General features: G+C 41.9%; 2 protein-coding genes and 1 long non-coding RNA gene across 4 annotated transcripts in view; 1 reads left to right on the plus strand and 2 right to left on the minus strand.

Moving 5' to 3' along the window:
- FNIP2 (folliculin interacting protein 2) overlaps positions 1-1,246 on the minus strand; it is a 52,915-nt gene extending 51,669 nt beyond the window's left edge. Inside the window, exon 1 of the mRNA XM_059817532.1 lies at positions 1,152-1,246. Within this exon, the coding sequence (XP_059673515.1) occupies positions 1,152-1,246 (95 nt within the window). The remainder of the gene's footprint in view (positions 1-1,151) is intronic.
- Positions 1,247-5,603: 4,357 nt separating this feature from the next.
- LOC132317137 (uncharacterized) lies at positions 5,604-9,289 on the minus strand. 2 transcript variants are annotated; one of them, XR_009484014.1, is made up of 3 exons: positions 9,220-9,289; positions 6,786-6,848; positions 5,604-5,692 (listed from the first exon to the last, which is right to left on the minus strand). It is a non-coding gene; the product is annotated as an uncharacterized LOC132317137 (long non-coding RNA). The 2 variants fall into 2 exon arrangements; XR_009484015.1 differs by lacking the exon at positions 9,220-9,289 and adding an exon at positions 8,208-8,245.
- A 430-nt stretch (positions 9,290-9,719) lies between these two features.
- Positions 9,720-24,337, plus strand: PPID (peptidylprolyl isomerase D). The gene is made up of 10 exons (XM_059818201.1): positions 9,720-9,812; positions 11,693-11,833; positions 12,289-12,395; positions 15,376-15,564; positions 16,349-16,471; positions 18,103-18,209; positions 20,811-20,952; positions 23,260-23,346; positions 23,431-23,473; positions 24,025-24,337. Exons 1-10 carry the CDS (start codon positions 9,728-9,730, stop codon positions 24,111-24,113), a joined length of 1,113 nt encoding a protein of 370 aa, XP_059674184.1. The 5' UTR covers positions 9,720-9,727; the 3' UTR covers positions 24,114-24,337.
- The last annotated feature ends 31 nt before the right edge of the window (positions 24,338-24,368 follow it).

Here is a 24,368-nt window from a genome sequence, read left to right on the forward strand (position 1 = left end):
TCACCTTATAACACAAATATCCTAATACCATTTTGATGTTATTCCATTTTTCACCACGATCTTGCCATATGGCCATGCCCACACAGACCATCTTTGAAATTGTAACGGCTCCATCGCTGTGATCTTTCAGACTTGGCACTATGGAACTTTGTGCATCAAAGTATTTTCCACCCCTCTCCCTTACCATTCTTACTAGTTTCAGCAGTGAAATCCCAGATTCCAGTTCAATCCTGTATGTTATCTGATCACAAGGCTAGGCAACTCATGCCGAACAGAAAAAAGACACAGAGCTTACCGGACACACATGTGATAGTCACTGTGCTCACCAGGACCGGTTTGGTCTTGTGAGCAGAACAGATGCCGAAAGTAACAAAGCTCCAAACCACCATCCTGAGCAAAACGCTGTTCCCGAGGGTTTGGAAAACAGTAATAATTCAATATTATATATTATTATTATATTATATATTATTTATATATATATAAGATTACATATTCAAGCCCTGAAGTAACAATAGCTACTAAACCTCACCTTGAAGGAACTGCGGTATCACAAGCAGAGAGCAGTGAAAGGTACCTAATGCTCAGTGGGTCACCAGACTATGCACGTGTATTTAGGTGACAACGATTGAGCCGGTTTTTGATTCTCCTGTGCTGATGAGACCTGAACACGAGTTACCTCAGCAATCACATACGAATGCAAGGGAAGAGAAGGCCTGGCGCCTCGCCCCCGGGGCTGCCCAGGGGCCGGGCGGGGAGCGCCCCACCGTTCCCCAGCGTGCCACTTCCAACTCGATATAAAATGGCTGAGAGATCCAGCGAGAGGGAAAGGCGGGGGAAGAGCCACCCCTGCGCGGCGGTGTCTCCCGCCGCCCCCCCCTCCACCCCCCCCCCCGCCCGGCGGTGCCCCCTCCCCGCGGGCCGCTCCTCCCGGCCCTGCGGAAGCTTGGCGGAGGGGGAACCCCGCGAGGGGCTGCGGCACACCTGCGCTGCGGCCCCTCAGCAGGCGGCCGGGGGCAGCGATGTTCTCGCTCCCTGACGGCCTCTCCGCCACCTCCCCCGCTGCCCGGCCGCCCCCCGCGGCCGGGGCAGCCCCCGGGCCCATGTGGAGCCGGCTCCGGCGAGCCCGGACCCGCCCTGCCCCCGCCGCTCACCTGAAGGCGGGCCCCTCCCCCGGAGCCCGGCCGTGGGGGGCCGCCGCGCTGCCGCCCCTTTTGTTGAAGAGCTTCTGGAGCAGGGTGGGGGCCATGCTGCCGCCCTGCCCCTGCCGCCGCCCCGCCTGGCGGCGGCCCCGCCGCTCGTTTGGCAGCGGCTCAGCGGGCGGCGAGCGGCGGCGGCCGCGGCAACATCCCCACCGCCGCGGAGCCGCCCAGCATTGCGCGGAGGGGAGGGGAAGGGAGCACCGGCCCGCTTAGCCGCGCCGCTCCCGGCGGCCGCCCGTCACCTGACCGAGGGGCTGAGCCCGCCCGCCCGCCCGGCCGGCGGCGCTGACAGCTGCCTCCCTCCCGCTGGACACGACAGGACAGAACAGAGCAGGGCACGGCACGGCACGGCACGGCACGGCACGGCACGGCACGGCACGGCACGGCACGGCACGACGCGCCGCGCCGCCAGCAGCCGCGCGACGGGGACGGGGACGCGAACTCGCCGCGCCCCTGCAACGTTCCCCATTGGCTGCGCGGCGTTCCCGGCCCCGCCCCCAGCACGTGGTAAGGCGCTGAAGGCAGGCTTAAAGGGACACGGGCCCTGCCCCGCGCTGGGCGGTGGCGGTTGGTGACGTTGGCGGGGGCGGGGCACAGAGGGGCGTGTGCCTCCGTGTGGGCTTGGGCAGCCTGGTGGGCCAGCACGTGCGTGCAGGTACACACGTGTACGGGTGTGTGTGCACGTGTATTACACGTATTTTATAGATACATAGTAATAAGCATGCGCATACACATACATATATTTATAGCGTATATTTTACATTTCTCTCTATATAGATATACGTGTGCATACATATATACGTACATATGTACGTACACGCCCTGTGTATATGCACACATGTAAATCACATATTTGTGATATACGGCAACGTTTTCGCACACTGAGGCAGGAGTGAACAAACCGACCCCCCGCATCATTCCGAGGGGGCCGTTCCCCGGTTTGGGCTGACGGCGAAGCACCCTGGCCGCGGCCGCTCCAGCATCCCCTCCTCCCTCAGGCCAGCCAAGCCCACGGCCCGACAGAAGTCCATTGGGTTTTCAGGAAGCTCACGTCCCTCGTTTTGCTCCACGCACAAATTCCAGCCACCAGTCCCGGAAAGTTTTAGTCTGAGTTTTTTTCTAGTCCTGGTCTCTGTAACAGAGAGACCCCGGCACACAATTGCAGAAAAACTGCGACTCCCTTTGAGAATCTGAACTTTGACTTCAGCCTTTGACCAGGCGAGTGAGAACATTTTTGCAGGAGGGTAGCTCTGCTGGGACGGTGCCTATTTTCACTCATTTCTCTTTAATTGATCTATTTCATTCACAAAATAATTAGATAATGCTACAATATTTGGGGGTCATTTGTAGCTTTATCTTTGTATAATTTGGGGGAAAGGGTTGTTTGTGTGGTTTTGCCCACCAGCAGGATGACACGACCACAGGCTCACCAAGAGAACTCAACTTCAAATGCTCCTTTTTAGCCAGCTAGGTAGCTGCATAGTGTGGTGCAGCAAAAAAAAAAAAACAGAATCACAACATCTTCCTGCTCTTTTCAGGAAACTTGGAGACGAGACACGGAGAATGGCGACCATTACAAGAGTTGTAATGGATCATTACAACGGTTGATTGCAAACTCAACATCCAGTAGCAGCAGAAAAGGAGGAGGACATGCTACTGCTTCGGAGCCGGCTTTTCAGTGGCTGGAGAAGCTGGTTTCTCTTTAAAATAAAAATGAAGAGATGGCTGTCTACTGGCCTGATAGTCTGATCAGCTCCTCCCTCTATAACACCAGACTGCATGTCGTAATGCTCGGCTGACCTCGTCTGGAGGTCCGCTCTCAGAAGGGATCACCATTTTGAAGGCTCTCAACCACTTTATCTGAGAGATTGAATACTCAACATGAATCTTTCAGCTTGGACGTTCTTACTGCTTTTCATTCTTTACTTCCACCATCACCACCAAATGCCCCCAGTCATTACGGTCAATCCACTCAACCAAAGCTGAAGGACAGAAAAGTGGGGGCACAGTGATGACAGTACACCGGAAGGGAAGTGAATAGCAGGGTATGGCTGGACAAGATGAAAGACATCGTGGTTGACATAGCAATCAATGCGAACGAGAATCTAGGCATCCAGCTCCAGAAATAAGCACTGGACTGTATTTCTCAAAGAACAGTCTTGAGAAACGTAAAGTTGCAAACACCATAGCTGCCACTCTATGCTACATTGCATTAGCAAGTAGTGCTGACCAGTGGGGCAGAATCCAGTTGTCTTACAGAGCCCGACGTCCACATCATGAACATTTTACAGGGTTTTATTTTGGACTAGTTGTAATCTGGTCCTGTCAGCAGAATAAGTGTCAGTGGCTGGAGCACACTGAATGTGTTTCTGAAAAACATCTGGCTTAGTTTCATCTGAAATGATCCACTTTGTATGGCCAGATGTCATTCCAAAATGTGAAGCAATACAAAGTCAGTGAGGACAACTGGGAGACCAACTTCAAAAATGCACTTCTGCTTTGAGCAAAAATGGCAGTGTAAACGCACCCTACATGTTGGCTGCTGCTCAGTGCAGTATTAGTTCTCGATATTTTCTGTTAATGTGTGTGGCAGTCACTATGATCTGAAATTGGTAACAAAACATTAAGACACTAGTGTTCTGAAGATTATTTCTGAAAAAAAAAAAAATGCAGAAAGCACAGCAGAGTCAGCAAAGGACTACGAAAAAACTTTCACAGTCAGTACACACTGTCCCACCCCAAACAGACTTTGGCTATAAAGAACACCTGGCAAAGCAAATGCGGTGATTTTTCACTAACCCACGAGTGCAAAATATGAGCAGATGTAAAGAAAAAAGCCATACCATCCGTCAAACAAAGACCATTTACAGCAAGATAGTGTTTCTACAGCCCTCGCTCTTCTAGGAAATAAAAATGTGGCATATGAGAATCAAAACCTTATTCATAATATTCTGGCTAAGGGTCAGATTCTTTATGTACAGAGAAAGACAATGTAATTGATGGAACTTCAGTCAGAAAAGGAGCCAGATTCTTAATGTAGAAATGTACGGGACTTTGTTAGAAAGTTGTCAATACATAAAAAGGATCATTCAAATCCTGGAACAGCTGAACGCTTGGATAAGTATCTCTGTGTTTCACAGAGCATAAATCTCTCTGAAGATTCTCTCCTGAAAATGTAGGACCTAGGTTTTATAGCCAGGACAGGCTGGGTTAACAGTCAAGTCTCCTAAGTCACATTTTGCCTCCCTGTCCCTTAGACCTGGATGAAACTTTCAGTTCCATTATGGCTGCTTCCCTTCCACCCTGCTCAGTCCTGAACGCACAAGTCCAAAATGCTCCTAAACCTCTGTTGTCAGAACTAGGCTTTGCAGGAACCACAAAAAGAAGCCAGAGGCCAGAACAGGTAAGCTCTGAAGATTTAACAAAAAGTTTGTTAATCCAGGATGCTCATTAATGACTTACTGCTCAGCGGGGTAATGCATGCTCTTTAAGCTACACAAACACAGATAAGTCTTGCTACACTTTGCAATGCATCAGCAACATTTTGATTTCTGTAAAATAAATAAAATCTGATTTTTATTGCCACTTCAAACATGCCAAGTAAAATGTGATACCAAGAAATGTCTAGAATTATTCTCTCTCCACATTATTACTATTTAGCACAGTAAGTCTGAATCACTCTCCACAGAGAATTTTAAAACCTATTATAAAATGTATTCCAGTTTGCAAGCAGGGACAGAAACTGACAGCAACAGAGAGCTTGGGATTGCAGCCCCCTGCGAACCATCTTACTCATCCTGTCCTGAATGGAGCGATACGGAACTTGTGCTGTTGCTGCAGCAACTTTTCCCAGCCCCTGAACAGTGCCATAAAGGTGCTGCCTTAATACAGATAAGCAGTTTTGCTGCCTTTTTACACAGAAGATACAGTCAGTTGAAAACAAAAGACAGGTTCCAAAATCACTGGGAAGTATTGATGTATGTAATGAAACATTTGATTTTCAGCACTCTTTGGTGTTAAAAATAGAGAGAAAGGTCAGATAAGGGGTGTCGTCTTTTAATCACCACAATATAAATATCGAGTAATATGGTGAGAATTGGATTGTGTGAAGGTAATAGGTATTTACAATCCTCTGAAGTAACTACTGTTAATTTGCGTATCTCGTCAAATTTCCTAAAGCAAAGGTACACTACTTTTTCCTCCAGAAGAGGCTGAAGACGTACATACCTGTGAATGTTCAAACGTTTGTTTAGAACCTGATTTGGTTCCTCTCTACAACAGAGTTGTTAGCGTTGGTAGATTGTATTTCTAAGCCTCCTGCCTGGGACTCCATCCAAAGCCTAGCTGCAAATCCTCATGCCCCAGATTTTCAATGGCAAAATCTGTTGTGGGACTTACTATTTGCTGGTTGCAGTCTTGTCTTTAAATCCATGCTGATGTAGTTCACCTTGGACTCCATCCTACCTGCATTAGATGCAGACCAAAAAGGCTTTCTGCATAATAAAGAATACAGTCATCATAATTGATATTTTAATACCTTTTGGTGATAACTCTGATAAAGAGCCTTATACACTTACATGAAATTGCAGTAATATACAGGACATATATTTGTACCAACAGTGAGGGCAGGAATTTAGCAACAAAACTGACACCCCACATCAGCACTGTGGCAACAGCAGCCAGAGGCTAGCTAACACCTTGGGCCTCTCCTTCTTGCAAGCCATGGCTTGTACTGTTATCGAAGTCGTAGGCACTCTCCGACACGCCTCCTCCTGTCCCAAGGTCCTAAATGCTACTCTGGTTATTTGTCTCTAAAACATGTTCTAAGCAGAGCTAAAATACATAGCTAAAAAGTCTGCTTATTTTTGCTTCGTTCTTAGATAAACCATTTCTTCGGGCATCAGCGTATCTGAAAATTAGTGATGAGTAAATGCATGACTTTTCTTTCAATTTCTGTCATATTATGTCAGCTCTGTGTAGACAATTTTCTTTTTAGAACATCCTGAGACAAGAACATATGGTTCTTTCATTGTTTAACGTGGCATTTTAATTCAGCTTAGAGGAATCAGCTCAGAGTCAATAACTGCTCAGTATGGGTTTAATCTGGGACCTCTTTATTCAGCTTTATGCAGAAAAAGACTTGGTGCAGATGGGGAACAATAAGCCTGATGATGAGAAAACAGATTTATTTCTCTCTCTCCTGTCTCATGTCTGTCTCATGAAGGTGACATGCTTGACGTGCCAGGTCACATGGGAATAGCACCTGATGCAGCCTGTGTGTCACACTGCACAGGAAAGGCTGAGTGGCTGCTCTATTTCACAGCAAGCAGTGAAAGTATCCTTACCAAGACTGTTACGAAAACAAATGCATATTGGAAGCTTCTTGATAGCTGTTCTGAAAAGCTGGTGAGGTATGTTTTTCAGTCACTTGTCAGCTGGATCCCATCACTACTCCACGGGACCATATTCTGAAGCTACAATTCAGTCCAGTGAAAACCCCACAAACATACCATTACTCCTATACAAACCAAAATGACTTTTAATATCCTTAGACAAGGCAGTTCTGCACTGAGCCAAAGCACTCACCTTCTAGTGGAATGAACTGAACATGTTTAAGCTTCTGTCTTCTTCACAGTGTCAAATACAGATCTAGAGGTGAAAAAAAGAGCAAGAAAATGAAACAAAAAGCAAAAAATCCTAGTCTGAATGTGTACATATTTCCCCATCTTACACAATGAGCAACAATCATAAAAAATCTTTATTTTACAGTTTATTGTTTCATGAATGCCATTTGACAGGCTAGAATGATTACAAAATAAATTTGTTTATTGTGTCTTCCATCAGAGTATGAGTTTTAGAATGATATATGCATTTCTATGCATTTATCAATGATAGCTTCTTTAGTCAGGGAGGGAAGGCGAAAACGAAGATTTTGTAACTGGCTGGACATATAAGATCTATATCCCTTTCTCCGATTGGCCTTTGAGTTCAATTAGGCTGGAGTGTGATACTCCAGCAAGTATGATGTACTTGGTGGAGGGGAGACCTGTACTTGAAGCCAACGGCTTCAAGTTTTTAGCACCCCTAACATGTGTTTATTTAATGATAATACTCAAACTAATTTCACTGGGTAGCCAAAGCTGTATGTGCAAAAAAAAAAAAAAAAAGTGAATTAAAACATTTAGCAGATAATTCAGTGCCTATTTTCAATGTACTGTTTTACAAGTATTTACTACGTAAACTATTGGAAGTGTCTGAATACAAGAGGTATTTTGGTGATAGGAAATATTATTAAATCACAAGATCACAAAGCATTGGAGGATCACAAAGGCAACTTTACTGATTGAAAACAGATTTTAGAGGACTTTATAATGTAAGTCTGACTTTGAAAGAGATTATTTATCTATCAATTTAGTGTGTAACTTAATATATTAATTTGAACATAAAATCACTCAGTAAATTCTTGACGGAAGTCACACTATACTTGTTTTTTACAATCTGTCAATGACTTTAAATTAATATGTATAGTAATTATACTACTGCAGTGCTTGGGAGATACACATTCAGCTCACGTATTTTCCAGAATCTCCTACTGACACTGAGAAAGTTGCTTAATTTCTCTCGTTCACCTCACATCTCCAAATTAGCACAGGGATTGCCTCTTTCTTTGTACTTCTATGCACCTCTTTGCACCTTGCATATAGGGACTTCCGAGCAACTACTGTAATATGAATTACTAATCTAGAATCTAGACTATTCCAACTTGGCCAGGAAAAAAACTGCAGGGACTGCGTAATTCTGCTCCTGGAAGAATGAATCACTGCTTCTTCCTGAGAGGAAGCTGCCAACAGCTCTTGCGGGGGACACACACCAACAAAAGGCACTTTACTCTGATGTCTGCTAAAGAAATCTCTTCCAGACTACTTGCTTGGCTAACAACTGCCTAACTGAGATCACTTCTCCTACGCCACTGCACCTCACCTATGCTAAGCATAATGATAAAAATACCTCAGCCAGCGACCATGGCCAGATGCCTGGTGACTTGCAGATGACTCAAAGCTCTGGTGGCTTTTGACATTGTGGAGCATGCGGAATCCCTGACACAGCTGCATGACCTGGCTTAGAGAGAGAAACAAACGCCTTAGCGTGGTTCCACTGATTCCTCACTGAGTGTTCCCAGATGGTAGCAGATGGCTTTTCCTTCTGTTAAGGGTTCCCAGATGCAATATGCAACAGCGTTCGGCGCTGATCCCCTTTTCTTTCCAACATCTGCACAGAGGCTGTGGGAATGATCACAATGAAGTATATGGAGTGCAGTGTTATTAATATCAATGCTACTTTATCTTTTCTTTCGATCTGGGAATTACAACTGCCCTCTGACACATCTAATATTGAGAACATACTGAGAGGGATGAAAACCAGCTTGATGAAGCTCAAGTCCAAACATATAAAGATGACATGAATTAGAGGAGAAAGCCTTTGGAGGATACAATGAATCAAAGAATGAATGTAGCGGTTTCTGGGACAGATTAGCGAAGTCCAGGGTATAGAGAAGCTCGTTTTGATCAGCAGTGTTTCCAGAAGGACTCTTAAGTTTGCAAGAGTCAGAGCCCAGCACTCTTTCTGCCCCTCCTGCTTTGACTTCAGCACACACCCTGCCTTCATGATGCCGGTGAGCCCAGGATGTGTCCATGTTGACCCTTCATCTGCTTGGGAATCCTGCGTCTTGAGAAGCCCCGACGAAGTTTGTTGATGGTTTTCACATCCCTCGGTCAACACAAGTGGCTGAAAGAGACTGCTTGCCTCGGAGCATTTACCGTGATCCTCACACTTTGGGAAGAAACACGTTTTGCTTTCAGACCTTAAGAAGGCTGCAGTTACGCAGTGTTTCTAAACATTTATGTGGTGATAGTCACTTTTGACAATTTGCCCATTTTTCCGTGTGCCACAGCTTTTCACAAAGCCTGCATTTCTCTCATAAAACATAAACCCAGGCAAAATCAAAAATACCTCTCCTTACCCGGCTTCCCAGGCCTTCTGTAGACACATTTATCCTCAAGAAAGAAACGGTTTTTTCTTTGCGGATTATCTCCAAGTCTTTTAAGGCTGCTTGGAGGCCGGACGCAGAGCCAGGCCTTTCCTGCAGCCATCTGCGGGACCCTGGCTCCGCCGCGCGGTACCCCGCGCTCCGCAGGCGGCCACCGCGGGCGGCCCTTCAGCCCGGCCGCCCGGCGCCTCGGGGGGCCGTGCCGGGGGCACCGGGGGACGCCCGCCGCACACCCGCCGCCCCCCCCCGCTGCCGGCCGAGGCGCCCAGCCCGGCCACGCTCCCTCAGCCTCGCCGGGCAGCGACGGCCCGCGCCGCCATCAGGCCCGGGACAGGTTTCTCTACCCGCGGCGGCCGCGGCCCGCTCCCCCTCCCGCCCGCCCCCGCCGGTGGGAGGAGCGGGGAGCGGCCCCGACCCTGCGGCGGCCGGAATCGCGGGCGGCCGAGCAGGCGGGGCCAGCGCGGCAACGGGCAGCTGCGATATGTCGCACCCGTCCCCCCTCGCCCGGCCCAGCAAGCCCTGCAACCCCCGCGCCTTCTTCGATGTGGACATCGGGGGCGAGAGAGGTGGGGAGGGGGCGGGAAGGGGCACTTGTGGTGGGGACCCGGGCGAGACCCGCGCGGTGGGGCCGGGGCCGGGGCGGGGGGGCCCGGGCCAGGCAGCGGCCGGGAGCGGCGCGGCCCATGCCCGGGCCGGGCCGCGGGGCGAAAGGTTCTCGACGGGGAGGGACCACTGGGCGCCGGTGGCGCCGCGCCGGGCCGGGCGCTGTCCCCGCGGGCTGCGAGCACACACAGCCGGCGCCGGGCAAGAGGAGAATCATGGCCCCGCCGCGAACGGGCCTCCTGTGGGGCGGGACGGGGCCTCCCCGCGGGGCCCTGCGCGCTCCCTCTGAGGTTTCCCCGCCAGAATGAACAGGCCCGAGGAAATCGAGAGAAAGGCAACATGGCTGCGCAGGCACCCCATTCCCCCTGGCTTCCCAGCCGAGGGAAGTACCCGTGGGGGGTGCAGCGGAGCAGGTACATCTAGGGCCATCGGTGACCCCCTGCAACCCGTTGCCGTACAGCCCTGCCCTACCGGGAGTAGCAGACTGGCACAGTGCCCCGCACCCTACAGGTCCCCGGCGTACCTATGGCGGCGGCCTGCTCCCGCACACGTGCTGTCGGTGTGCCGAGCTCGGCCGCCATCGGAGCGACCCACTTGTCAGGCTGCGACTCCTGCCCTCGAGCCGTGCCCCCCCAGCCCCGCCGTGCCTTGGGGACGTGCCGCGGCGTGCCAGGCCTGACCTGGGGTGCGCCGGGCGGTGGGGGCCCGCGGAGGTAAAAGCTCGGGCAAACTGGCGGTCGCGCTCGTTCTCTTGGCATCGCCGGCGTTGCCAGAGGTCATTCAAAAATCTGGGCAAACGAGCAAAATGGAAATAAGAAAACAAAACCCTGGAGGCTGGGGTACTGCTTGAAAGCATAGGTTTTCAGAATTTTCATGGGTGAAGAGAGATGCTGCCTTTTGTCAGGGTATTGTCTCATTTATTCGTTCTGCTACTCGAAAGAGAGAAGAAAGTCTGTAAGATGATTTGCCGTTTATTGACTTTCAGTTGTCTAATTTGTTTTCATTCCTGCATTAATTAGAATTAATGTATTTACATTTAGCTTCCGGTAGAGTGAAGTTATGTTAACTAATTTACCGTGAGGCTGATGAGAAAACAGGAGCATCAACTGATGGCGGCTGCTAGGAGTGAGAAATAGCTCTCCGAGAAGCCAGTTTGTGAAAAGATGAGAATTTGACTCAGAATCCATTTATCGACTCTTACAGGATCTGTTAGCTGCTCCGGTTTCACTTCCTTTAGTTAAAACCTGTACATTTTTAGATTTAACGATTGCTTGTAGCATCTGTAACTGTAAATAGCCATTATTCATATGGATGCTAAGTATTACTTTGTCTTAGTAAAATTGGGGTTTAAGAGAATGAGGAGTAAGGTTTGTGTACATGTTTGGCATAAGCTTTTTGATCAAATAAAAGTCTCTGCAAAACAGTCTTTTTAAATTATATCTATTTTTGCTTGAACAACCTACGTATGTATGTTAAAATAGACAAAATAAGTATGCATGTTAAAATACATAATTTGGCTTCAGTATATGTGTGATTTCCCATGCACATTTTTTTGGCAGAAAATGCATTTGGCATTTTTGGTAGTTTTTGGCAGAATCTGTCTTTATTCCCCCTAAGTTATTCTTGATAGTGGAATTCATTGTTGGTAATAACCTTGCTAAACACCTAATGTAACTCTGCCAGTGATTGCCATGGAACAGCCCCAAAATGTAAATTTAATAGTAAACTAAATAAAAATAATAAAGTCTGAAAGATTAATTTTCTTTGCCCTGTAATACTCAACACATCACCGTGCCAAGGACGGGACTTAAAAATATGTCTCATTCTCTCTTTGTCATTTCAGTTGGACGCATTGTCTTTGAATTATTTGCCGACATTGTGCCTAAAACTGCTGAAAATTTCCGTGCGTTATGTACAGGAGAGAAAGGAACAGGGCCTACCACTGGAAAACCTCTCCATTATAAAGGATGTCCTTTCCACAGAAGTAAGTTCTATGAAATCCTCTGTTTTCCTGTTGGTAAGAGAAGTCCTCCATTATCAGTATTGGAAATAATGTTAAATAATATTTTGGAGCACTTATTTAAGAAATAACTTGACTGAAGGTAAGTTTTTAACTTTTTGATCCTCCTAATGACTATATGCTTTTACCATGCATTGACAATAGTAAATTAAAAATTTACTAGTAAGTTTGTAATAGTAGAACTAGTTTACTATGAGTTGTGAATGGGTTGAAATGGATTTCGGGTAAAGGATTAAATATCAAGTGATGACTACTTAACTGAAAAGGAGTACTTAGAGGAGACTTGATAAATAAAAGGTGGGTTTCGGTTTTATTTAGGTGCAGGTGCTCGTGACAGGGATTGGTCTTCATCTCTGAATTGTTTTTCTTCGTGCCTTTCTTGCCTTGCTGCTGTATTTTATAATTATTTTCTTTTACAGTTATAAAGCAATTCATGGTCCAGGGTGGAGATTTCTCAAACCAAAATGGCACAGGTGGAGAAAGTATATATGGTGAAAAATTTGAAGATGAAAACTTTCATTATAAGGTACTCTACTGAAAATACTAATTGTGTTCAGTTTTTGATGTTTCAGTGATTTTTATTTTTCTTCAGGTTCAGAATTAGCGCTCTTTAGTCCAAGGTTAATGTATGTTTAAGCTGTGGAAAGAATGCAGCAAAAAAGCCCCAAACTAGTTTGTCCTTAAAGTCTTTGTTGAATACAAAACAAATACATGTATGAATACATACAAAATGAGGTCAACCTCATTCAAAGACAACCATAGTTTAAATTTTGTTTTTAATTGCACCATCAGAAATTAATTTAAAACATTTTACTTCTCATTGAAGTAGGGATATTATTTTAAAAAAAAGGCAAATTTTGTCACTCTGAAGCATATATAGTATGTTAGCATTAAATGGATTTTATGCTTTTTTTCCCCTATACTAATAACATTCATAAGATTAGATATGAGAAATACCTTTCTTATTTTAGAAGTGGGGAATCCATGGTAAATTGCAGAATTAATTCAAAGGAAAATACAAAAGAAAGCATTTTCCCCACTACAGTTATTTTCAATGATATGAGAAGTAAAAAGCTGTTTGTGAATGGCTTTTTTTCACCCAATATGTTGGAAAAATGTGCTGTGAAGAAAGCAAGTTTTTGAATACGCAAAGGTCTCGATTTGAGCATGTCATTTTAAGAGATGCTGGCTTTGGTGGCAGAAATTCCTACCCCTCCCATTACTTATTCCCACTCCTGTATCAGAGCTCACCGTTTCATTACTAGCAGCCATTAGTCCAGTCCCACAAGCATTTTTGTCAGCCCAGCTGCAGGAAGAGAGGAGAGAGCTGTGCTGTGAGAGTAGGAAATTCTAAAAAGGTCTTTGTCCTCGAAATCAACATCTAGTGACACCAGGAAGACTGCAGGTACATGTGCTTTTTACACACACAACTTAACAAGTACAATTTTTGAACAACAGTTTTCGCGGGATGTGTCCTGTGTTTTTTCTTGTTTCTTTTGCAATGGTATAACCTTCAAAATGTCCATTACTGTTCTTCAGGCTTCTCTTTGTCATCGAAGTCAAACACAGTTGATGCCTCCAGGGTCTGTCTTTTGACATAAGATTGACTTCTTTTTTATGCTTTTGAAGAAGAAATGTTTGCCTTCTGTATTTTTAAATGTTTTTTTTTTTCCTAAGTATTTTAGTTCTACCTTTCTTTAAAAATGGGTATTCCAGAAAGGGTAGAAGACTGCTTTTCACCATACTGTACAGTAGGTCTGTGTACCTTAAGCCTAAAATTTATACAGTGTTTGAAGATCTCCAAATTTAAGCAGCACCTGTACACTGTGACTTACATTTTTCGGCTGGCAGACTTAGCTATTCTGGAGAAAAGTGGCAACCATAATAATTGTTCTAAGTGCTCATCTGTGTTCTCAGTTGTACATAAAGGGCTCTGTGGCTGGAAAAAATCCCCTGTGCTTGAATTATCAGTAATCGCATCTTGAACCTGGGTGGGAATACTACCTGGAAACAACAAAAATGACATGTTCTGCAAGTACCCCTCACAACAGCCAGGACGCCCACTGTTGTAAGGGTAACAATTCTCAGCACTGGCATTAACCATTTTTGTATCATGTTATTATGTGATAGCATATGAATGACTCCTTAACAACACTGACTAAAAAACTTACAGCCATCGTTGTCCTGTGGTTAAAACAAAGCCCTGGCTGCAATTGTGCTTGCCTCCAAACAGTATTTTAGGAAAAGAAAATATGGCAATCCTCCACTAATCAGGCATCAAAGTCCATGACCAAGTTTGGAGCAATAGCTGGAAATGTAGCTCCAGCATTCAGCATAGAGTTAATTACAGTTGTGAGAGGTGTTCTCTGAAGTCTGACACTCGCTATGGTGGTGCCCATAGCACTGCTGCTTAAAGTTACTCTTCTGCACTGGTCCTTGTCACAGGATCTCTAGCTCCCTGAAGAAGGAGACTGTATCATCATTACTTTTTTTGGTTGTACTGTCAAGTGAGATCTGGAGGTAATTATGAATGGAATGCAGATGATCCCCATTTCTGTACTTCTCTGACTGCTCAACTATAACAAAAATTGTCAACGTGCCAAGGATGAGTTGAAGAACTCACCTGGACTTACGTTAAACAGAGTTCCTTACACATAATAACCAGATCAACTTGGGGAGAATAATCTCTTAATGACTGTGTCGTGCCAGTTTAACAACAAGAGATTCACAACACATATGAAAAATACATTTTTGCAGTACAAGTGAAAATGAAAGAATCTGTGTGATGGAGCAAGATAATTCTTATTTCAAAGAAGGAAAAAGTACTTACGGGAAGCAAGCTAAACAGTATCTTCTTATGTTGAGCTCTTGAATAATTTTTTTTTTTTTAGTTTGTGGCCTGGTAGCATAAGCCAAAATAATTAGACGGTTAAAAATCCCAACAGAATAAAAACTGTCTCTCTAGAAAAGTGAAGGAGTTAAAAAAACCCCACCAACCTTTAAATAATAAAGACCACAGTCCCCTAAAACCCATAGTTCTACAACATACTTTGTGTGAGTAGCCCTTATAAAATTCACAATACATACCCATCTTGACAGTGTAACATTAAAGTTGGTTTAAGTGGTGTTTTGCTTCGTTTCTTGAGGCCAGTGGTCTTGAATAATCCAGTGAGGAACTTCACATGTTTCTCAGGTGATCTGTCTAAACTCAGCAGCTGTGCAGGGGATTGAGCGTACAAGAAGCAGACAGATTTTACAGCATCAAGTCACACATGTGGCTCTGCTTGCTAGACTGCTAGGTGGCAAGTAAAGATGCAGAGCTGGACAATTTGCCCTTTTCAGTCACGATAGGTAGAAGTAGTTGCCAACTGTATGTAACTGTCTGGTTTACCAAGTTGTCATTATGGCTATCCTTGCTATATATATTAATAGCCTTACAGAATCTTATGTATGGTTTTATAACAGATCTTTGATATGTTAATTGTGATTTTTTTTCCCCAATGCAGCATGATAAACCAGGGCTGCTGAGCATGGCAAATGCAGGACCCGGTACTAATGGCTCTCAATTCTTTATTACAACGGTGCCTACTTCTCACCTGGATGGGAAACATGTGGTGTTTGGCCAAGTGATCAAAGGAATGGGTGTAGTTAAAATATTAGAAAACGTTGAAGTAAAAGGAGAAAATCCTGCTAAGGTAAGCAAAATTCAAAGCACCTAGGGATGGTGATTATTCTTCATTATATGATGTATATTGATTTCTTCTAAATGCTTGGTGTAATGTTTAGAACTATTGAATGTTAACCAGTTATTTTTACTAACAGTGTTCATTTCCATTTTACTGTCCTTGTTAAGAGGCTTTTGCTCTTTTGCTGTAAATTTCCCCTGCACAAACAATTGATTTATTCAACACAGCTGTGAGGGTGGAAGCCTTTATCAGGGTGAAGGTGGAAATGCACAGCTAGAAGTGTAGGATGGGTGATAAAAGTAAAAGGTAGAATTCACAACCCTACCTAAGTGATATGTAAGTCTTACGAATTTTATGTTGGAAGTCATTGTATTTCTGGAAACGCAGTCAGTGTGTAGGTCATGTCAGTTTGTGCTTGTTGGAAAAATTAATACGTCTGTAACTTTAAAAGACTTGGCAGTTTGAGAAAGAACCGTCATCTTTAATGTAGTAGAACTTCCATGTCTTGTGTTTTGCTGCAGTTCAGCTTGCTGCCAGTTCCTCTTCCAGCCTCTTCGTGGAGTGTGGGTATGGTGTTCTTGGAATGCTGCTCCTCTGAAGGCAACGTTTTCTGTGATAAAAAGCCTTTTGATGAGGATAGGCTAATGATGTGATGGGTTTCTGAAATCAACGCACCCAAAAAACAGATGAAAAAGCATTTTTACTGAATTTCAAAGAGCACTCAGAAGTTGTGGCTTTTTTGGGGGAAATTGTCTTAATAAGCAATACTGCTATTTACACTTTATTTTTTCAGTTGTGCGTCATTGCAGAATGTGGAGAACTAAAGGAAGGAGATGATTGGGGAATTGTTCCCCAGGATGGATCTGGAGATGCTCATCCAGATTTTCCTGAAGATTCAGATATAGACTTGAAAGATGTAAGTATTTTTTTTAAGGTGCTTTACAGAATGCAAGACTTGTAGGTAATCTGAGTTACATGGTGTCTGTGATGATGTTCACTAAGCCTTTTTTCTTAAGAATCGATCAAGGTCCTGATTAAATGGTGACATTCAATTTTAGGAAAGAGAATGCTGTGGGAGGGGATTACTGTATCTTTTTTTCAGTGCTAATTGCAGCTGATTTTTTTTTCCCCAGTAACTAAAACCACAATTACTTACAATTATTACACTTAATTTTTTTCTGTTCTTCGTTTCTTTTTACTTTTGTTTGTGCTGTAGTGACAAATTGCAATTACTAGAACTCCATCCTGCAGATGACTAACTTAATGTTGTACCTACACACTTTTTTGTGAAACTTTTTAAATACCCACCCTTAAAAAGATTTTGTCTCACTCACTAGAAATAGTAAAAGATCAACCTTTTTAAAAGATTTTTACTACATCAGAGCTAGTAGTTTTCAAATCACAGTAGTATTTTGCTTTTCAAGTTGTTCAAACTGAAGGAAGACCTGTTGTTGAGAGTTAGGGAGCAGATTGGTGAAAGCAGCTCTTCTGCAGGTTTTTACTTTATCATGAAATAGACAAACTGTGTAAATGAAACAGTGTTTTGTGAGAGGGGAAAAAAAGGGGGCTGCAGGTGTAGATTCCAAATACAGAATTAGAAATAGAATAGTAAAAAAACATTACACCTAGAAAACAGAAGCTCCTTGTATCTGGCTGTTGAGAACCAGTTCAACTTATGAAAATGTTTTTGGATAGCATTTGCTGTGGTTCAGAACTGAAGTTGGCAGGTGCCTGCCTCCTTTAACTTGAAGCTTGTTCGTATAAACTAACTACAGAAACCATGGTGACATTGGTCTCAAGCTGTGATCAGTTTTTTTCAAGGTCATTAATTCTAGCAGGGTAGAAGTGTAAACTGATAGTATTACAAATGGCAATATATACACTTGACAGAGCTTAAGACAACTGTGGTATAGACAGCAGTAATTATAGACTGTTTATTGCCACTGGAAAAGTAACTTAACACTTGAAATGTATGCCATTCTGGAAATAGAAATGATGGATTTGATAAAGACAGGCAGTTCTTTTTCTTCTTCCATAGACATTTTAAGTGTTTTGAGGGAAGGAGAATTGTGTTGATACGACTTACAGTTTGAGAGTGTGCCAGAGTTCAGGTGACTAACACCGTTTTGAAAAGCAGAAGACAAAATTTTCTCAGGAATAAGGCAGTCTTGGTTGAATACTTTGATTGTTAACATGTCTTCTTTTCTATGAATAACGGTCAACGCCTTTATATATAGCTCTGTGTGGGTAGCAGCATTTAGGGGAAGGAGTTTAACTGCTATGTTGTCTCTGGTATTTTTGTACCCTTTATGCTGTAGAAAACCCATTAGGAATTTCATCTTTCAGACTATTGTGTTACATAAAGTAGAGAATATTATAGGAGTGGTTTGAAGCTAGTATTTGTCTAAAATTGGAATACTTTTATTCTGAGATTTTATAATAATCTTTGAAAGAGGATGGACATGGGATCCTGCTGTTAAACATTAAGTAATTCAAGATTCTGTCATAAGTACATTCATACTTTATATTTTTCATCTATTTTATTAGGTTGACAAGATTGTGGCCATAGCAGAAGACATAAAGAATATAGGAAATACTTTCTTCAAATCGCAAAATTGGGCAGTGGCAGCTAAAAAGTATAGTAAAAGTTTACGGTAAGGCTATCATAATTAAATCAGGTAGTTCCTGTAACCCAAATTAATACTGCTATCAAGCAATGATATGTGCATTTAGAAAGTGCCTGTTGCTGTGCTCTTTTTTTTTTTTTTTAAAAAAAAGAGCCTTCTGAATCTGGAAAACATCCAGTTGATTTTTAGTTACTTACTCAAGTAGGTCTTCTACTCATTGCTAGGTAAGAGCTATAGGCAGGAAATTATTTAGAACAGACTAAATGCTCCTTTTTTAATACTCTTGCTGTGCTGGTGCATAATTGGGAAAAAAAGCACAATAGTATACACAGGGTAGTTAATGAACAGGAAAGGAGGGAGATACTATTTCTCTGATTTCTAAAAACCAGTAGGTTTAGGAAATTGATAAGTTCAAGAGAGAGTACCCCCAAATGTGATGCTTACTAATTCATTATTTTTTTTTCTGAGGCTCCATACCATCATCCTGACTCCATGTATAATTCAGACTTGCCTTCAATATCATGGTCTTTCTGCTTTTGTCTCCATACTGCTCCTTTTCGCTTTTCATGCTTTTTGCTTTATGTATATGAGCTTCTCCTAAAACTTTTTTTTTTTTTAAAGTTACACTGACCTTTATCCCTACCTTCTTAATGATCACTGGTTAACTAGCAGTAACAATAATGAAAGAAGAATTCAGACATATTTAATGCTTCAGCTGAGGTTTTTAACTGACTGGGTTTCAAACAAATTATGTCTTTCTGAAGAATAAAAGTGATTCTTTTAATTACAGATATTAACCCAAGATGCAACATTTCCCCCTGCCCTCAAAAAGCCCATCGCAGCCCGACAGAAACCCCAAAGTAAATAGGATTTCTATGTAAACGTTTTAGAAATCATACAGAAAAAAGGCTGGAATGGATCTTTAAGGAACTTTGTCTTGTATCTGTCCATTTCTTCCCCCTCTTCTTGGGTAAATACCAGGTGTAATTATGTCATCCCTTACAATTAGTTGTCTTGCTTGCTCTTAAGCACACCCGGTGAAGGCTCTTCCAATTTTAGTAGACAGCTTCTATTTGGTGCTTATTTGTCCTTGTGGATGGAAAGGATAGTAACTTTTCCAGACTAAACAAATCTGATAATTCCAGCTCATCTTTATAGGTCATACTGTTGTTGTATCTTAAAATCTAATACTTTACATAGGATGGTGTACTTTAGCTGACACTTTACCAGAACTGATAGGAGTAGAATAGCTTTTATTGGGGTATCTTCCATGTCTTATGTACAACTCACCTAGCAAACCATCTGGCAATGTTGTTTTTTTCTTGTTACTAACAGTAACCGTTATAACCTTCCATTCTTTTTCTTGTCTTATTGCTGCTTAACCATTTTTTAAAAATTCATTTTATATGTAGGAATTGACAGCTTTTTTGTCAGAAAATGTATTGCTTCCTATTATCTCCCTTGATATTAATCTTACTGATTTCTTTGACTTGGAAGCTCTAATTTTGTTTCCAGAATGGTTGCAGTCTTTCATATTTTGGTGTGATTTATAAATATTATAGGTGTATTCTGTTTGTTTTGACCATAACACAGTTTTGTATTATAACTCTCCTTAGCTTTTTACCCTCTTCTCTCTCTTCTGGTTCTCATTTTTGCATGATGCCCAGCAAGTGGAAATATCACTGGGACTATGTCTAATTTAAATGTTGCTTATTTCTATGATCTAAAGTTCTATACACACCATGCAACACTCAAAAGATAGGGCATGCAAAAATTGAACTTAGATAGGCACTGATCTGCAAAGACTGCATTAATCATGGCATGCTTAAAATGTCAACGTATGCAAACACATGATTTTTATTTTTTAAATAAAAACCACAGAAGTTCTATCAAGTAGGCCATTAAAAGAGTTAGAACTTTGATATCCACAACAGACCTTTGCCACTTGAAATAGAAACCTGACAGCATTAGCACATTGTAAATTAAGAAGAATGAGACACGGTTTACCTATCAGTTTCCCTGTGAAATAGAGATGCAGTAAATCATGTAGCTTAGTCCTGAACCAGTGTCAGTTTTGAAGTTAAGGAAAAAAGTGATGAAGGAAGACAGTGGAAAGAAGGCAGAGTTACTGATGCGCATAAAACACCCTCCTTTACAAAGTAAAGTTAGCTTCAGCTATTAGCCATAAATGCCTAAATTAATTAAAATATTACTGAGGGAACTGAAGAAGAGATAAAGCTTCCCATGAATGTGGAAGGTGCAGTGGCGGTGTTGACTTTTTGCTACTGATGAGCAGCATGTTTTTTGAGAATAAACAGTCATTGAGAGAAATTCTAATGGTCTCATGCCATCTACAATACTGCATTTGTCTAAGAAAAAGAATGCTGTTAGTACAGTGGAGGATAGGAGTTACAGGAAAACATTTGCGGGCGAGTTCATCTTTTTTTGTCAGGGTACGTCTTATATATTTAGTTTAATAAATAATTGTAATAGCGGAATTGAAGCTGCTTTAAAAATACCAGTTTGGAGAAGCCAGTTTGCACATATCTGTGGAAAGATAGCTAAGGTGAGAAGAAAATGGATGTTGCAACACTAATACGTGTTCATTGTAAATCTGTTTTTCTGCAGGTATGTAGAAGCTTCTGAAGCAGTGGCAGAGGAGGCAGACAAACCAAAGTTAAAGACTGTTGCTTTGACCTGTGTTTTAAACATTGGCGCTTGTAAACTAAAACTGTCGGATTGGCAGGGAGCCATTGAAAGTTGTTCAGAGGTAAATTTAATGTTTAGTATTTTCATTAACAACTGGCCTATATAGAAAATAGAGACTGAAACTACAAAGTTTTTTTAAAGAGTCTTCCGACAAGCTTATGATTTGAAAGTAAACAAAGTAGAAGGCTGATTGTGAAGTTACTACTAACTTTCCAGTATGTGGCTTTTTAAAACGATTTTGAAATTGAAATAACTCATTAGAAACAAACAAAAGAGGGCTGTTGCTTACTGTCAGAAAAAAAGCACACTGTCATTGTCAGTTTGGTTTGCAGAGCTAATTTTTATACTACAAAGAGTTAAACTGTCTTCAGTGAAAGAGGAATACTTTTCTCTGGAAGACTAGTATGAGCAAAATGTTTTACTGGCTTTTAGATTCGATGGTATTGTATTTTAGTCATTGAAGTGGCTTTTCTAACTAAAGCCCTTTCAGGTAGGTTTAGTGGTGAAATGAAACCAGTGAATGGGAAGAAAGAAGGAAACAACAAGTATGGAAATATTGAAAAATAATAGAATTCAAGAAAAAAAAGAAGGAACAGTGACATAGATATACTGACAGAATTTAGTATATTTGAGGAAACTTCAAATAATTCAGTAAAACTCTGAAATTTTGAAGGAAACAGAGTAAAGAATGCTCTTATCTGTTAGCAGGGGATCCTGAGCAGCATCTCCTAGGGCTTCATGCTGAAAGCAGGAGTCTCAGCTAATCTGTGTTTGAGGGGTCTTCAGTGAGCTGGCTTGCTTTCTAGTCTGCTGATGGTGTTACCACATGGAAAACTTTCATAAACCTATATTCAGAATGGACAAATGGGGGATGAGGAAAGAAAAAAAACCAAAACTGTGTAATGCGAGATCTGTCATCTAGAAAACGGTAAAAATTGAAACAGCATTTAAGTGTTAGATAGAAATTATTAATCATAATACTTGCCATTGTGGAAAAAACCCCAATTCCTTTTTTTTAAGATTACAGAATTGTTAGGTAAAGGCAACTCCATAGCTGTAATAGACTTCTGCAATGTATTTAGCTTCCGTCTCGTAACACGTGTTAAACAGTGTATCAGTGTTTTAATCAGAACACCAGTTTCCTGAGACTAACTAGTACAGTTCAAGGTAATTGTTAATGAGATACTATACACTTTTATGATTTCCTAAGGCCAGAAGCATTTTAAATTAACAATCTGTAATACATGCATTATTTGGTGTAAGTAAGGAATTACAAATGGCTGAACCTGTTCAAACAAACCTTGCTTTAAAATAGCTGTAAGCACAATGGTCGAGGTAAAAAGAAGGAATGCTACCTATGTGTACACAAATCAGACACCTAATTTTCTAATTCTTGACACAGAAGAGGCTCTAGGCTTTATAGCAGACAGATGAGGATGAGTGCACAGAGTAATTTCCTTTATATGCACAGTCAATACTGAAGTGATTTAAAAAAATCTGGATGCATCATCTAATGTCTGTAATTCTTAATTAACGAATTAAAGTTAAAAAATGAAATTAATAAAGCCACACATTCATGCAAAGAGATTTCCTCTAATCACTAAGAAACTATATTCTTTAAAATAATAATAATAAAGAAGACTCATATTGAGCTATCTGCAATAAGAAAAAAGAATGCAATCTTCACAGGCAAGAAAACAGCTAACAAGCCCAATTAACTGAGGTACTTTGAAAACATAATTTAAGTAAGCAAATAGTGGAACAATCTCTTTGCCCAGCCACTGTATTTCCTATTTTAATACTGTCATTTTAGAGCTGGCACATACACATTAGTGAAACCATTCAGCTGAAAAAAGGCGTAATGACTGGAACTTGGCAAGGTTCCTGAAGCATGAGATGGATTGCTTGTATATATCTTTCTAGCCTACAGTGAAAAAAAGCTTTACAGGAAATCTGCATGCTTGCTTTATGATGCCATTTGAGGGTTTTTTGGTGTGAAGGAAGGAGCTACAATATAGAATTGTACTGTGAGACACAAGGTTAGGATAATTTTGAACTGCAGCAACACCTTTGCCTTGACAGATAGAGAGATACATATATGTGTGCACACACACAGAGGTTCTGTTTTTATCCTCATGTACGCTGATCCTTCACAAAAGACCACTTCTGATGCAGTGGTATTAAAACTGATTAGCTAGCTATTCAGCGTGCTACAATATAGTATTCCTTTTTACAGAGTTAATGTTTTGACAGCTTACCCTTAAACCAACTGGGGAGCTTGTCTGCTGGTGTGAACTGTGCCATTTGCAGCAATAGGAGGCTGTGAAGTATATAAAATGTTAATGTGACAATTTTATTAAATTTACAGGCTCTTAAAATAGATCCAGCAAATACTAAAGCTCTCTACAGACGGGCTCAAGGATGGCAGGCAATAAAAGATCTCGATCAGGCATTGGTAATGATCACAATATTTAATTTTTTTTTATTTAATCTAAACATTTCATCAGAACATTAAATTTATATTTCTTTTTTATTTAAGGCTGATCTTAAAAAGGCTCATGAAATAGCCCCTGAAGACAAAGGTAAAATAAAGCTGTTTCTTTATAGATTTACTTTACGAATGTAACAAAGTAACCAGGGTAGTATTTAGTAGGAAATCATACCAGTGTGATGCCTAAAATGCTGGCTTCTAACAGCTTAAATGCTGATATATTGAGCACAGAGCCCACTGAGGTGGAAAACCTGTTTTTATACAGCAGTGATGTTTCTGGTGCGCTGGGTAACCTGCTTATGGTCAACAGCATGCCTCTTGAACCATCTCCGTCTCTCACAGGGGTCTTGCTAACTTTCTTAATTTCCTGGTCTAATTGGGTAAGATTTTTAGCTAATCAATTCTTTGTTGGCACCAATACTATGCTTGCTACACCCTCCTCTACCGGGTTACCTTACCAGGTGAAACAAAGTAAGGGACAAGAGGTTTTTGCTGCTACTATCTGACCTAATAGAAGATAATTTTGTATATTAGAACTGCATTTAATATGGGTAATTTGCAGCAGTGTGACCTGATCTTGACATATGAGACCTAATGTAAAGAGATTACTGTAACTGTATCAAGTATTTTCTTTTTAAGCAGCTATCCAGACAGAAACACTCAGAATCAAACAGAAGATAAAAGCCCAAAAGGAGAAAGAGAAGGCAGCTTATGCTAAAATGTTTGCTTGATTTTTTTTTTCCTAAACTTTTAAATCTATGCACTAATTCACACGAAAGGATAAATGGAGCTGCTTCTTTCATTTGCCCTGTACTGCAGTTTTCAGTGTTTACAACTCAAAAATCTAATAATAAAGACAAATGGTTCAAAGGTGAAGTGGTTTTCTTTTTTTAAGCTATAATAACTGATATGCAAGTCAGTAGTGGTTGTGTTTGTGCAGCTTAATAGTTAGTGCTTCCTAAGAAGCTTGGTTTAACACCAAGACA

This window comes from Gavia stellata, chromosome 5 (genome assembly GCF_030936135.1).
Source record: "Gavia stellata isolate bGavSte3 chromosome 5, bGavSte3.hap2, whole genome shotgun sequence".
In the NCBI taxonomy this organism is placed as follows: domain Eukaryota; kingdom Metazoa; phylum Chordata; class Aves; order Gaviiformes; family Gaviidae; genus Gavia; species Gavia stellata.

Coding starts and splice junctions, on each gene's coding strand:
- PPID (XM_059818201.1), top strand. CDS start 9,728: ATGTCGCACCCGTCCCCCCTCGCCCGGCCCAGCAAGCCCTGCAACCCC. Junction 18,210..20,810: donor AAGTATAGTAAAAGTTTACG/GTAAGGCTATCA, acceptor GTTTTTCTGCAG/GTATGTAGAAGCTTCTGAAG. Junction 20,953..23,259: donor CCATTGAAAGTTGTTCAGAG/GTAAATTTAATG, acceptor TTAAATTTACAG/GCTCTTAAAATAGATCCAGC.